At 43.8% G+C, this 13,362-nt stretch overlaps 1 protein-coding gene across 2 annotated transcripts in view; it reads right to left on the reverse strand.

Annotated features, from left to right (window-relative positions):
• Positions 1 to 13,362, reverse strand: part of ABCC5 (ATP binding cassette subfamily C member 5) — an 85,844-nt gene that overhangs the window by 31,455 nt on the left and 41,027 nt on the right. For both annotated transcript variants that reach the window (XM_090274613.1, XM_090274622.1), the window contains exons 11-16: positions 10,105 to 10,461; positions 5,934 to 6,005; positions 4,500 to 4,624; positions 4,307 to 4,379; positions 2,236 to 2,439; positions 1,226 to 1,369 (exon numbers count right to left, since the gene is read on the reverse strand). In XM_090274613.1, the coding sequence (XP_090130739.1) occupies positions 1,226 to 1,369; positions 2,236 to 2,439; positions 4,307 to 4,379; positions 4,500 to 4,624; positions 5,934 to 6,005; positions 10,105 to 10,461 (975 nt within the window). The remainder of the gene's footprint in view (positions 1 to 1,225; positions 1,370 to 2,235; positions 2,440 to 4,306; positions 4,380 to 4,499; positions 4,625 to 5,933; positions 6,006 to 10,104; positions 10,462 to 13,362) is intronic.

Raw genomic sequence — 13,362 nt, forward strand, 5'->3', positions numbered from 1 at the left:
TACATCCCCACTCTTATTAGGGATTTCTAGACCCAAGGGTAGGTAGGACAACGACCACGTCCAGCAGGAAGCAGTTAGAGGAGCATGAGACCTTCGCCCATTGTCCTTTATAAGATTATAAAGGGTCTAAGTCTGAGAGGGGGGAAACTGTTACAGAAACAGGGGAGTCCAAAAATCCCCAGAGTTTGCTGCTGGGGGATGGGGAGAAGTAAGCAGCTTTTCAAATGCTTCCACATGCCTGAGGCTGGTGGCTAGTGTCTTTTTTATGCAAAATGGCTTTAATGCATCCAAAGCCTCAGGTAGATGGGAGGAGTCTTGAACCGGGGGACGGTATGGAAAGCACACAGAGCCTACGTAAGGGTCTGTGAATGGTCAGAACGGTTTGCAACGCCCACTGCGTCAGATGACGCAGTCAGGGATATATAAGCAGCTGTGGACATTTTATCGCTCTCTTTTCACGCTCACCGCGCTCGGTCTGGGGCTCTCGCTCTCTCGCTCTCTTGTGTGCTCCCTCCACGTGGCTTGGTAAAGAGGCCTTCTCCATGTGACTCGGAGAAGGGGTCTCCGGGCTGCTTTAAGAGGCTCTCGCCATGCGGTTTTAAGAAGGAGAGGAGATCCATGCGGTTTGCAGGAAGAAGGCAGTTTGCAAGGAGGCTGAGAATCCAGGCGGTCCTGCATTGAGAGCTGGAGGGCACCACAGCACAGAAAGGACCTCCCCAATCAGAATTGAGTGATTGGCAGCTGCTGGTAAAGCTGAACTGTGTTTGGAAAGTAGGGAAGCGGTTTCTCTAACTTTTCTAAAACTAGCCTGGTTTGGTAGGGGGGGAGGCAAGGATATGTGTTTAAGGGTGTTTTAAAGAACATAAGACTTAACAACAGAAATCCGCAAATAACTAAATCTATATAACTGTTAAATAAACAATTCTTTTTCTTTTCACCAAACTCTGGTATTGAGAGTTATAATTTTGGCGGCGGGCAATCGGGCCCCTAACTAAAGAGCCCGTGGGTTTGTTTTCAACTGGAGCAGCCCAGGGGTTCTGTAACAGCCCCACAACCCTGCTTTCCTAGAGTCGAACTAGTATGTAAACTAAAGCAAAGCAGTCTGGTCATCAGAAAACAGGGCTCTCCCAATAGGACACAGGCACTGAATTCAGCTGATCATAGTAAGGTCATGCCTCCCTTGCGAGAAATGTAGAGATGCATACAAACGCCACAGGATTCTTACCTCAAATGGTGGTGTCTCTCCCAGCAACAAGTTATTAAAAATGGTAGCATAATCACCATTTAGATGCATCAGTTCCTCATGGGTGCCGCTTTCTGTAATACAGCCCTCTTTCATGAAGATCACTTTGTCACAATCAGCCAGGTACTAGAGATAAAGGCAGGGATAACACAGTGTGGCTGATATTTGTGCAAATAATCCAATCACTTATCCCTTAGTCTAGCGGTTCTCACTTGGGTGCGATTGAGCCCCCGCAGTGAAAATCTGGAAATACCTGGAGACACTGTTGGTCGTTAAAATTGGGGGAGGGGTGCCACTGCCACCTTGCAGATAGAAGCCAGGGATGCCCAGGACAAACCCCCACATCAAAGAGCTATCTGACCCAAAATGTCAGCAATGCCAGGACTGAGAACCTGATTTAGTTTATGATGCCTCATGATGTAGTTCCAAGTGCAGTTCCTCCAGCTTTTGACATAAATTGACTGGTAGAGCCACAGAAGCCTTGCATTAAATTTCACACCCTTTTACTACATTCAGAAGTACTTATATTTACTGACTTTCTACAGCAGTATGGGGGGTTAACCCTAAAGTTGACAACATACACAAAGCAAGTGGCAACGCTCTTGAGCTCCTCTCCAAAGTGTCTGCTTATCATGAAATGACTGAGGGAAAAGACCTTGTTTTCCCTAAATAGTTCTCACTTAAATTAACATGGTAATTTCCAAACTATCTCATACTCACACTACTTTCAGCCTATCCCTTTCATTTACGGATTTATATGCAGAAGCTAAAACACTCTAAGGATCTCTGGTTCAGATAGCCACCTGGTACATTGGTACAGCCAGCTTTATTGGTACAATGGGCTAGTCAGCTATCTGCTGAGTAAATAAATACGGACGGTTCCACGAACTTCTAGGAGACCACAAAGGTACCTAGAGGGACCAAGCCCTACTCTCTGTCTCTGTTTTCTCAGGCCACGGTGGGCAGCTTGGGGAAGGAAGAAAGCACCATACCTGTAATTGGTGGGTAACAAAGAGAACTGTCTTGGACTTGAGGTGCTTCTGGATAGCACTGTTGAAGATGTGGTTGCCCACATGGGCATCTAAGGCACTGAGGGGGTCATCCAGGATGTAGATGTCCCGGTCACTGTACAAGGCCCGGGCGAGGCTGATCCTTTGGCGCTGTCCACCACTCAGGTTGGCTCCTCGCTCGCCAATCTACAGGAGCCCAGAAAGCGTAGTGAAGCCACCAGCTCAAGTCCAGAACTGGGCTTAGTGATCATCCCAGTCAGCGCTTCTCTCCTCCACCCAAAGCAGCTCCTTCTACTGAATTCCCCACCTGGATGAGCAGCCACTATGATCTGCCAGGGCCCACATTGGAGCTGGAGGGGTCAACCCAGATGCCTCCTTCTCTCCCACAACCATCTGGTTACTAATCAATCTTACATCTGGCCTTGCCACTCCCCATGGACATCCCTCTCCAGTCCATTCTCTATGAGTAAGTAGAATGAGCGCTCCAGAACACAAAGCTGACTGTGTCCCACCCTCACTTAAACCTCTTCAAGGGCCCTAAAGGACAGAATCTCAAGAACCAAACATGGCATACAGAGCAGCTTCCCCAGCAGCTCTCAGCATCCTTGCCAATCCCCTGGCACACCCTGGGATGTAAGCCATTTTAACGATGTATATGTATGAACACATATGACTACTGTCATGCCTTTTCCTGTACCGTATCTGTTCAGTTCTGGCATCCTCTCCTCTGCAAACCCCCCCATCCACGTCTTCTTCACTAACACTCAGAAGATAGGGGACTCTTTCATCAGTTTATTTTGTGCCTCATGTGTGGATGTCTCATCTTCTCAACTGTAAGCTTTCTGAGGGTGCAGATGATTGTCCTATTCCTTGATATTCCCAATGCCCAGAAGTATCTGCACATGTTGCTGGCACTCAGCAAGCACCTAATGTTACTGAAAGGACAAGTGAATAAATCAATTGTCAAATGGTAACTGGCTTGTAATTTTTAAAAACATTGTCCTTAGAAAAACATTCAACTAATTCAAAGGTTTTCGAACTTGAACAAGGATCAGAATTACCTGCAGGGCTTGTAAAAACAGGTTGTTGGGCCCCAGCCCTAGAGTTTCTGATTCAGCAGGTCTGGAGTGGGGCCTAATAATTTGCATTTCTAACAAGTTTCCAGTTTCACTGATGCTGCTGATCTGGAGTCCAGTGACTTGAGAGCCAGTGAATTAATTAACACATTCACCAAGTCTGGTTTGAGGGATTTTACTGAAATCAGCTGAATAAAATTGCCAGCCCCAGAGACCTCCAGGGCTGGTTGTGGGAAATGTCTCAGGACTCAAAAAGCCAGTTCCAAAGATACACTTCTGGAACTGCTCCAGGGCAGAGAACTGAAGGATGGGTTTGTGCAGTGACCTCTTTCTTTCTTCTTTTTTTAAAAAAATATTATTTATTTATTTATTGTTAGAGAGAGGAAAAGGGAGGGAGAAAAACATTGATGTGAGAGAGAAACATCAATCAGTTATCTCCCATACACGCCCTGACCAGGGACCAAACTTGCAACCCAGGTGTGTGCCTTGACAAGGAATTGAACAGGCGCACGTTCCCTTTGAGGGACGATGCCCAACCAACTGAGCCACATGGGTCAGAGCAGCAGTGGCCTCTTTCTTCCTAAAGGAAGAGGGCTCTCTACGCACTGCATCTGGGTAAGGAGGCTGGCAGAACATGGTTCAGGGAAGAAGTTCAGTATGCACAGGCTTGACTCATGGTTTTAAAAGTGAATAGTGCAGAAAACATTAACTCTGAACCAACAATGAGCTTTTGTTTAAAATCCACCTAACATATGAAATATTTATATGCTCAAAACCTGTAGTGTTACTATCCCTGCCCTAAGGCACAAATGCCTTCCTAACATCAAGTCCCAGAGAAAGTGAATCTCAGTGTGTAGGCTTTTTTCCCATGAATTTAAGATGCACTCCTAGGAGGTGGCTCTGGCACAGCCCCGCCACCCGTCTCCCAGGATCCTCTCCACTAAATACACGCCCCTTCAGGAGCACAAGGCTTTTACCTCCGTCAGGTCACTGTTGGGAAGAATGGCCAGGTCAGGCCTCAGGCAGCAGCTGTTCAGCACAGAGTTGTATCTGAGGAACATAAAGAGACCCAGTGTCAGGGACATGGTGGGAGTAGAGCCGGCTGACTTGGGCTGCCTTGCATCTCAATGGCCAAGACAGAAAGCATGACAGAAACCAAACATTCCTTGCCTTTCTTCATCAAATTCCTTCCCAAACAGGATGTTGTCTCTCAGAGTGGCATTGAGGATCCAGGCCTGCTGGGCCACATAAGCGAAGGTTCCACTGGCTGCAATGCTGCCCCCTAGAAGCGTCATCTAGGGAGAGAGACACCATCCAATGGCATCAGAATGCAAAATCATCACCCTAAGCCAACAGAACCCCCCACATTCCACAATGAAGTTGAAAGTTTTGGCAATTTCCTTGGATGTTTTTTGGACTCCAAGTCAGACCTCACCTTTGTTCCAGGGCTACAGCAACAAAGAAAATAAAAGTTCTCCTTGCTTATGTGTGATGGGAGCCCAGCACAACCCATAACTTATATGAACCAGCACTTCATTCAGCAACCTGTAAGCTACTTTATATCCTTTCTTCCTAATTGCAAATGATTTTAATTAAGGGAAGCACAAGTGGAAGGCCCTTTCGGAATCCCCTGGGGCGGATGCTGTAAGGATTTACAGCCTCCATCTTTTGGTAGGCCAACTCATCTACAGAATTAATCCAGGCTACTAGCTAGCTCAGCTGATTCTGTAAAATGAGAACCAAAGGTTAAAAAATTCCATTTAGACATCAACTAGTATTATAGAGAATCTATACAGTGATGGCGAACCCACTCCCCCCAACATGAAGAAGCTGTATGATGAGCCATGCGCTTTGAATAGCGTTCTCAGCCACAGTCACTGATATGAACTGATTTATCCATTTTATCTTCTTTCAGGGCTCTTTTTGGGACTGACAGTGACATGTCTAGGGTCATGGCTGCTAGTGGGTTGGCCGAAAAGTCCATTATGTTTCTTTTTTCCCATATGATGGCTCTAGTATGCTTAGTTATCTTTAACTTCATTTAAAGCAATTTTGTTAGATTGTATTGTGACAGCCGTCATATCACTGTGCATTTAAAAAAACTTATCATAATTGGTGAATTTCTGTGCAGTCATTTTCATATTGAAGATGGAAGGAGATATGCCACATTTTCGGCATATTATGCTCTATTATTTCAAGAAAAATGAAAAAGCAACTGAAACACAAAAAAAGATTTGTGCAGTGTAGGGAGAAGGTGCTGTGACTGATCAAATGTGTCAAAAGTAGTTTGCAAAGTTTCTTAGTACTATGGACATTTTGGCCATATAATTCTTTGCTGCGGGGCTGTCTTATGCATTGGAAGATGTTTAATAGCACCCTTGGCCTCTACCCACTATACGCCAGTGGTGGGAGATAGCCGACAATGCTGTTAAGGGGTGGGAATGCAGTGGGGAATGTGGGGAGGAGAGATGCAGATTAAGGGCTCATTTTGTTTCTACCTTTCCTGATTCTCTCCAGGAAATAAATTCATTCTTCCTGAGACCCTTCCAAAGCAGAGTCCAGAGAAAGAAGCAGAAGATGCCAAGAACAATAACAAAATCTTACCTGGCCTAAAATGGCTGAAATAAGAGATGTTTTTCCACTTCCCACACTGCCACAGATTCCAACAAGTTTACCCTGTAAAAAAACCACAGAGCAAGAGGGAGGTCATAAAAGGACCACTGACCACTCGTCTCCAGGGGCCTCCTATTTCTCTGAGGAAAAACACATTCACTACAGTCTATCAACACAGAAACTGCCTTCCTGATCACCAAGCAAGTCACAAACCTCTTTTCTCCTTTGTCAGGCACCTACTTCATGGGGTTTCTGTGGAGATACACTAAGGTAACAGATGGGCAAGTTTTGGGGAAAATTAAATATGCCACACACATTACAGTCTCCCACATCCCTTTTAAAAAGATCCAGCCCCTTTCCTACTTTGTTGGTAATCCGTGTCTTTTGATTGCTTATTTTGTTGTTTTTGGGAGAGAACTCAAAAATTTATTTTATTATGATTTTTTTCCTCCAGGGCCTATAAATTATTTTCAATAAAAACTATGTGTACTATTGCTTCCATTTTTTCTACAAAACATTTCCAAGAATATGAAGAATATCTATGCCATCAATCCCACATAAGAGTGGAAAACCAAACTTGTGATTAACTGAAAATCCTCAGGCAAAATAAGCAAAATAATGAGTTCTCAACGGGCAATGTTAAAAGTTCTGAAGAACCGACAGGTGATTCTTCACAGGGCCATCTGTTTAGCAACCTTGCATTGGATAAAGTCTAACAGCACAGGAAGGAATGAAGAGTGGTGGCGTAGGAAGAGCACGGACTCTGGAAGCAGAGGGGTCTTGATCAGAATCCCAACTCCACTAACACATGCCACTTGTTAGATCTTGGCTTTGTTACTTAAACTAATATTATCTCTCTCAAGGGGCTCTGAGCAACTTGAGGAACGGAGTTACCCTTGTAGAAGCAAGTAGTGTACAGTACTTAATAAAAATATGTGGAACAAAGTTTTTGATGTGATCCAGGAGTTTGAAAGAGAACCAATTCACAGGTTCAATCTCTGCTACGGTCAGTTAGGTTTACGCAAAGAAAACTCTGTTCTGATGACTGAATGGTGACTAAATAAGATACCAGCATGAGAAAACATTAAGTTCCCTTCCCCAACCTAAAGAGGAGGATCAGGAGAAATGTGGTCTCTAAAGGATCAATAGGTAGAAAGTAGGAGAGTCAATTCCTGCTGTCAGTGCTAATCCTCTAATAGAGCCCATTAACAATGTGATAGAGCTGCCTCAATAATCAAGATAATCATTATTCAAAAGAAGCCTGTTAAGAGTTAAATGAAATAAAAAAGTGACTTGAATGCCCTCAGCCACTAGTTGTTTCCAGGGATCTCACCAAGAACCACCTCCCCCTCTTGGTTGTTGCTTTCAAGAGCTTGGAGCTCTTTGTTCTCTCTGCAAGTCTAGCTCTGATCTGTGTCACATGCCTCTGGTCAGTTGCTGAATTGATATACACCCAGCACTCCCTACTTCCAGTTATATGGGTAAACATTTCTTATTGCCACCCTTGGTCCAAGGCACCCTAATGATGTTTCCTCTAGGTTAACTGGTCCCCTTGCTTCCTTCCTTGTTTGCCTGCGTACTCTTCTAGATCTAGAAACTACAATGTTTCTCTCATACATTAAGTCAGGTCACATCATTCTTCTACTCCAAATCCTTGATGGCTTCTCTTCCCACTCAGAAGTAAAGCCAGTCCAGGCTGCTGTGGCCCAGTGGACTTAGCGCCAGCCTGTGAACCAAAAGGTCGCTGGTTCGATTCCATGTTAAGGCACAGGCCTACGTTGCAGGCCATGTCCCCACTTGGGGGCGTGCAAGAGGCAACCGATTGATATTCCTCTCACATATCAATGCGTCTCTCCCTCATTCTCCCTCCCTTCTCATCTCTCAAAATAAATAAATAAAGATCTTAAAAAATAAAAAAAGTAAAGCCTAAGTCTCTACCCTCGGCATCTACTATTCTCTCCCACGCTTCCTCTGCTCCAGTAAGAGGCCTCAGGGTCTTTGAGCTTCTGTTCCTTCTGCCTGGAATGTTCTTCTCTCAGAGAACCACATGACTCATTTCCTCACCCCCTTCAGGTCTTCACTCAAATAGTACTTTTTAAGCAAGGCCTTTCCCTCAGGCAACCTATTTAAATTGCAACAACACATGCTCACTGCCCCCACACTCTACCACCGTTTATTCATGGTTTCTTCATAGCCCTTATCGCCATCTGACATACAATATACAGTAGTTTCCCCCATCCTCCGTTTTGCTTTCTGTGGTTTCAGTTACTTGCGTGGTCTGAAAATATTAAATGGAAAATTCCGGAAATAAACAATTCATAAGATTTAAATAGTGTGCCACTCTGGCTAGTGCGATGAAAACTCCTGTAGTCCCACTCCATCCTGACCTGCACGTGAATCACCTCTCTGTTCAGAGAATCTACTCTGTATACTCTGCCCATTCATCACTTAACTTAATAGCCATCTCTGTTATCAGATCGACTATTTCCATATTCAAGTGCTTATGTTCAAGAAACCCTTATTTTATTTAGAAAGGGCAAGAGTAGTGATGCTGGCAACTTAGATACCTTAAGAGCAGCAGTAAAGCACTTCCTGTGAGTGATAAAAGTACAAGTTCTCGATTGAATAAGGAAGGGAAAAATCGTATGCTGTGGTTACTAAGATCTCTGATAAGAACAAATCTTCCATCCTTGAATTGTGAAGAAGGAAAAAGAAATTTATGCTAGTTTTGCTGTTGTACCTTAAACTGTAAAGTTATAGCCACAAGTGTGTGGTAAGTGCTTAGTTAAGATGAAGGAGGTATTAAATTTGTGGGTGGAAGACACGAGCAGAAAACACATTCCGATGATAGCAATGTGTTGCTCCAAAAAGCACTGAGCTTACAGAAAGACCCCAGCAAGGAATCCTCTGAAATGCGGGACACAGAGACATTTCCTGCATGTAAGGGATAGTACACAGATTCAGGAAGAGGTTTGGACTGAAAAACTTAAAAATTTCTGGAGACCCACTTCATTCACATAACTTTTATTACAGTATAATGCTATAACTGTCCTACTTAATTAGTTACTACTGTTAATTTCTTACTATGCCTAATTTATAAATTAAACTTTACCATAACTATGTAGGCACAGGAAAAAACTACTAGCGTTCAGCACTATCCATGGTTTCAGGAATTTACAGGGGTCTTGGAACACATCCCCCACTTATCTACTGTCTGTCTTTGCCCACTAGAATGTAAGCTCCAAGAGGGCAGGGATTTCATTTGTTTGGTTTTTCCCTGCTTTATCCCAGCCCTATAACCGTGCCTGGCACTCAAAAAATGGCAGTTAAATAAATGAATATATTATTACATCTGCGACCCTCAACATGGTGCTGGTTTCCAGTCGTATTCTGTGCTTTAAAAGCCTTGAACCAGGAATCTCTGCTCCTGCCTCTCTCTAAAGGAGGGCCTCTGAGAGACTCTAGTCCTGTGCCACCTGGGCTGTGATATGATATACCATAATCATCCTTTACTTGCATTAAAAATAAAAAATTATGCCCTGGCTGGTATGGCTCAGTGGATTGAGCACTGGCCCGCAAACTGAAAGGTTACTGGTTTGATTTCCAGTCAGGGCACATGCCTGGGTTGTGGGCTAGGCTCCTAATTGGGGATGTGTGCAAGAGGCAACTCTCACACATTGATGTTTCTCTTCCTCTCTTTCTCCCTCCCTTCTGCTAAGAATAAATAAATAAAATATTTAATAAATAAATAAAATAAAAAATTACAACATACTAGCATACCTATACGCTCCAGGTTCTGTGTTGTGCATAGCACAGTTGTAATGAGAAGCTTACACAGAGTTATAATAACCAGAAATAATTATTACAGCTCACATACAACTATAATAACCAGAAATCTATTCAGGGCAAAATCTTGGACAATCCTCTTGAATGCTTCATTTCCTTGCTTATAAAATGAGTATCTCATTAGGCCAGTTGTTATTCATTTTTATTGTTGTATGCCTAAATATTCCTTTTAGAGGTGGAGCTGGCCGGAATTGCTCATTAGTTCAAAATCACTCCCAGCTACAAAAGTACTTTTCTAAAAGGAACAGCAGCTGTCTGCTCTTGCCAGAATAGACACCTGGTAGACAGACAGGGTGCGGGGAGGCCGAGTGGTTACCTCTTCGATTTCCAGGTCGATGTTGTACAGTGTCCTCTGCAAACGGAGGCTTCCCAGGTGGATGTGCTTGCCCTCTTCCTCCTCAGGACTGGGCCGTTCATCGCTGTCCAGGAGGAGGTGGCCTTTCTGCTCTGCCAGCACGGCCTGATGCTCAGTGCTCTCCAGCTGCCTCCCCTTCTCTTTCTTGCCCCTGGCAGCCCTCTTGTCTTTTTTCGTTTTGGGGGTCAGCTTGGGTGAGTTCTGGATACTGGAGTGGGAGGAGTCCCATGCCAAGGTGGCATTTTTCACCTCTATCTTGATGTGAGGACTGGCTGGTTTTTTCTTTATCATGTGAACCTCTTCCATCAGAAACAAACTCTGATAGGAGTTGTGAGAGAGGTGCAAAGATGAGACACTGGATCAAGACCAGGGGGACAAGCCTAGGGTGTACACTCACGCAGCAAAACACATCAGGCTATACAGTGGAAGGAAGCTGAAGGGCAAAAGGTAGCTCATTAGTGTAGCCCAGCCTCAGGCCCAGAGAGAGGTCACAGGGGTGTGGGGACACCCTCAGGAGGGACAGGGCCGTGTCAATGGTCCAACACTCTACACTACCAACTACATGCCTTTTCATGTCCTACCAGGCTCATGTGACCAAAGGACATTTAACTAGCCCATATGCAGGTCCTCGTTCTCAAGCATGAGTTGCTGAGTTGCAGTGAGAAAAGGCAAGCAGAAAAACCAAAGGGCACGCTGCTCTCCCACACAGGCCCTCATCATTCTGTTTCCCTTCCAGACCACTCTTGTAGAACCTCAAAGCCTGTGCCACCCACAACATGGCACATGCCTGGGAGAGAGGCTGAGCAGAGACTGGAACCAGGCCTAGCTTGATCAGGGTAAAAAGCAGTGCCTAAGGTTTCATCAATGGTAGAGTACACCTTCTTGCCAATAAGTTCTCATATCTTCAACACCCCACTTTGGAACTTGTGGAAACTCAAACAACCAAAGGAACGGACTTGGGTGGAAGTGAAGGATATGTCCCTCAGAAACACCCTTAGGAAGAAAACAAAACTCTTTCCCAGAGGCCCACTGAGTTCTGTTAGGGGAACACATGAAAAGCTACGTATTTCTGAAATCAGATCAGAAACACTGACCAAAATGAATCTTAGCCCAGGACTTTGATGTGTCCATGACTTTGAACCCACTTCTGACAACTCTTTTAAACAAGTGATCTTCTCTACAGAATGCTATGCCAGTTAAAGTCCCAATAATAAAAAAATTAAAAATCTTTTTTTTTTTTTTAATTTAAATTTAAACATTAGGAAGTCTGTAGAGAAAAGATGACGGTTAGGGTCAGAACTCTCCGTTTAGTTACTGAGAACACCTAACTCTTTTAAAGTATGCAGGTGTTATTAAATATATCATATAATCCCCTTCCCCAAGAGCAAGCCCTTTCTGCTGGATCCTAAAGCTCTAAGTTTACTATTTTCTTCCTTTAAATCACCACCACCTCCTATTTGTTCCTAATCCCCAATCTTCCCAGATGTGGCCTGGTTCTAAATCTCCTAGATTTAAAAAAAAAAAAAAAAACAGAAAGAAAGAAAAAGAAAGGAAGGAAGGAAGGAAGGAAGGAAGGAAGGAAGGAAGGAAGGAAGGAAGGAAGAAGAAAACAAAATAAATCTCCTAAGTAATCTTTACACTTAGTCAACCTTAGGTTTAGGTTCTGAAAACAGCTGTTCATTTCATTTGTTCAGAGCCTTTTCCTAAAAGACTGAGCTAAGAATAAAATGCCAGATAGCATGACCAACTTCACACAGTAAAACCATATGCTGACAGAACTCCCATCATTTCTCTCCCCTAAAGAGTTAATAAAAGGGCTTTTTAAATCTCAGTGGATAATTAAAAAATGTGCTCATGCCTCCAGTTTGCACAGCTTCTTCCCCATGTTTCCTTCCCACATCTCCCAGGAGGATTGCAGCTTCGGGTCACTCTGCCATGGTGTGCTGAGTCACACCACTTGAATCTGTATCTACTTGAATTTGCACCTGCCAGGACAACAGAATCTTAGAGGTACAGAAACCACAAATCTCAACTTCACCACAGGACACCAATCATCCAAATACCACCCTCATTCACTGGAAGAATCAAATCAAAATGTATCTGTTAAGCACAAGAGGGGTCTACTTGTGGGGTTGCCAAGTAACACACAGGATGTCCAGTTAAATTTTGATTCCCAATAAACGATGAATTTTTCAGTGTAAGTATATCCCATGCAATTATCAAATGAGTGTCTTGTGTTTTTATTTGCTAAAGGTAACAACCCTATACTGGTGACAGTTTTATCAGGAAAGTCACAATGTGGTTTCTCACTGCCTTTCTACAGGTTATCATCTTCCTGGAAGGAGAAGGGGGGAGGGCATGGAGGAAGTGGAGGAGGGAGGAAGGGGAAGGAGGTTGGGAAGGAAGAGACTGCCAAGAGAAATAAGATAGAAAGGGATTGAAGTCTCATGGGCATATTATAGAGCTGTGGCTGGTTTTGCTTCCTTTACTAACTCTGAAGCTTCCTGGATAGAAGAAGGAACTATGATGGGAAAGCACTCTTGCTAACAATACATGTCCTCACTAGTAAGTGAGGAGAAGAGAGCTGTACAGAATCAAGGGGAGAACAAATCTATACCACAAACTTCTATTTCTTCATTCAGAATGCCACCAAATCAGTTCACTAACAAGGAGAGGGGGACAAATTTATAGTCATTATCATTTGTTTTCTTCCATGACTGGATATTATGGGTTCAGCAAAATAAAGCTCTGGTTAACATTAGACCATTTCTTTTTATATGGCTGTGGCTCTTAGCCTTCTAGCTGCCAGGTTAGGGTGAAGGAGGGCAGGGGCTGAGGTGCACTCTTAAATCAAAATTCACCAAGTTAACTATAAACAAGTAGAATATAAATAAATCTCGGGAAGCTATTCTTCGTTCTTCTTAAGAGGTAAACCCTACTTGTTTTCTCCTGAACAGCTAAGGTGATGCTATTAACCCCTCCAACACCTGAGCCTCAAGCCTCCCAGCCACCGATGTTGCTTGTTTTGCTGCCGCTGAGCAGGAACTACTCTCTGCAGTGGCTTTATCAAGGAATTCCCACCCACACAAGTGCTGTTCCTTTTCTTTTCTTTTTTTAAGTATTAACCACTTTCAAACACCTATCTCCTTCTGCCTTCCCAAATATATCTCCCTCTGGCATCATGTATTTATATTATTCTGGAGGCATAAAGAACACAGT

The sequence above is a fragment of the Furipterus horrens genome, unplaced genomic scaffold (assembly GCF_987537825.1).
Source record: "Furipterus horrens unplaced genomic scaffold, mFurHor1.1.pri manual_scaffold_1, whole genome shotgun sequence".
NCBI classification, from domain to species: domain Eukaryota; kingdom Metazoa; phylum Chordata; class Mammalia; order Chiroptera; family Furipteridae; genus Furipterus; species Furipterus horrens.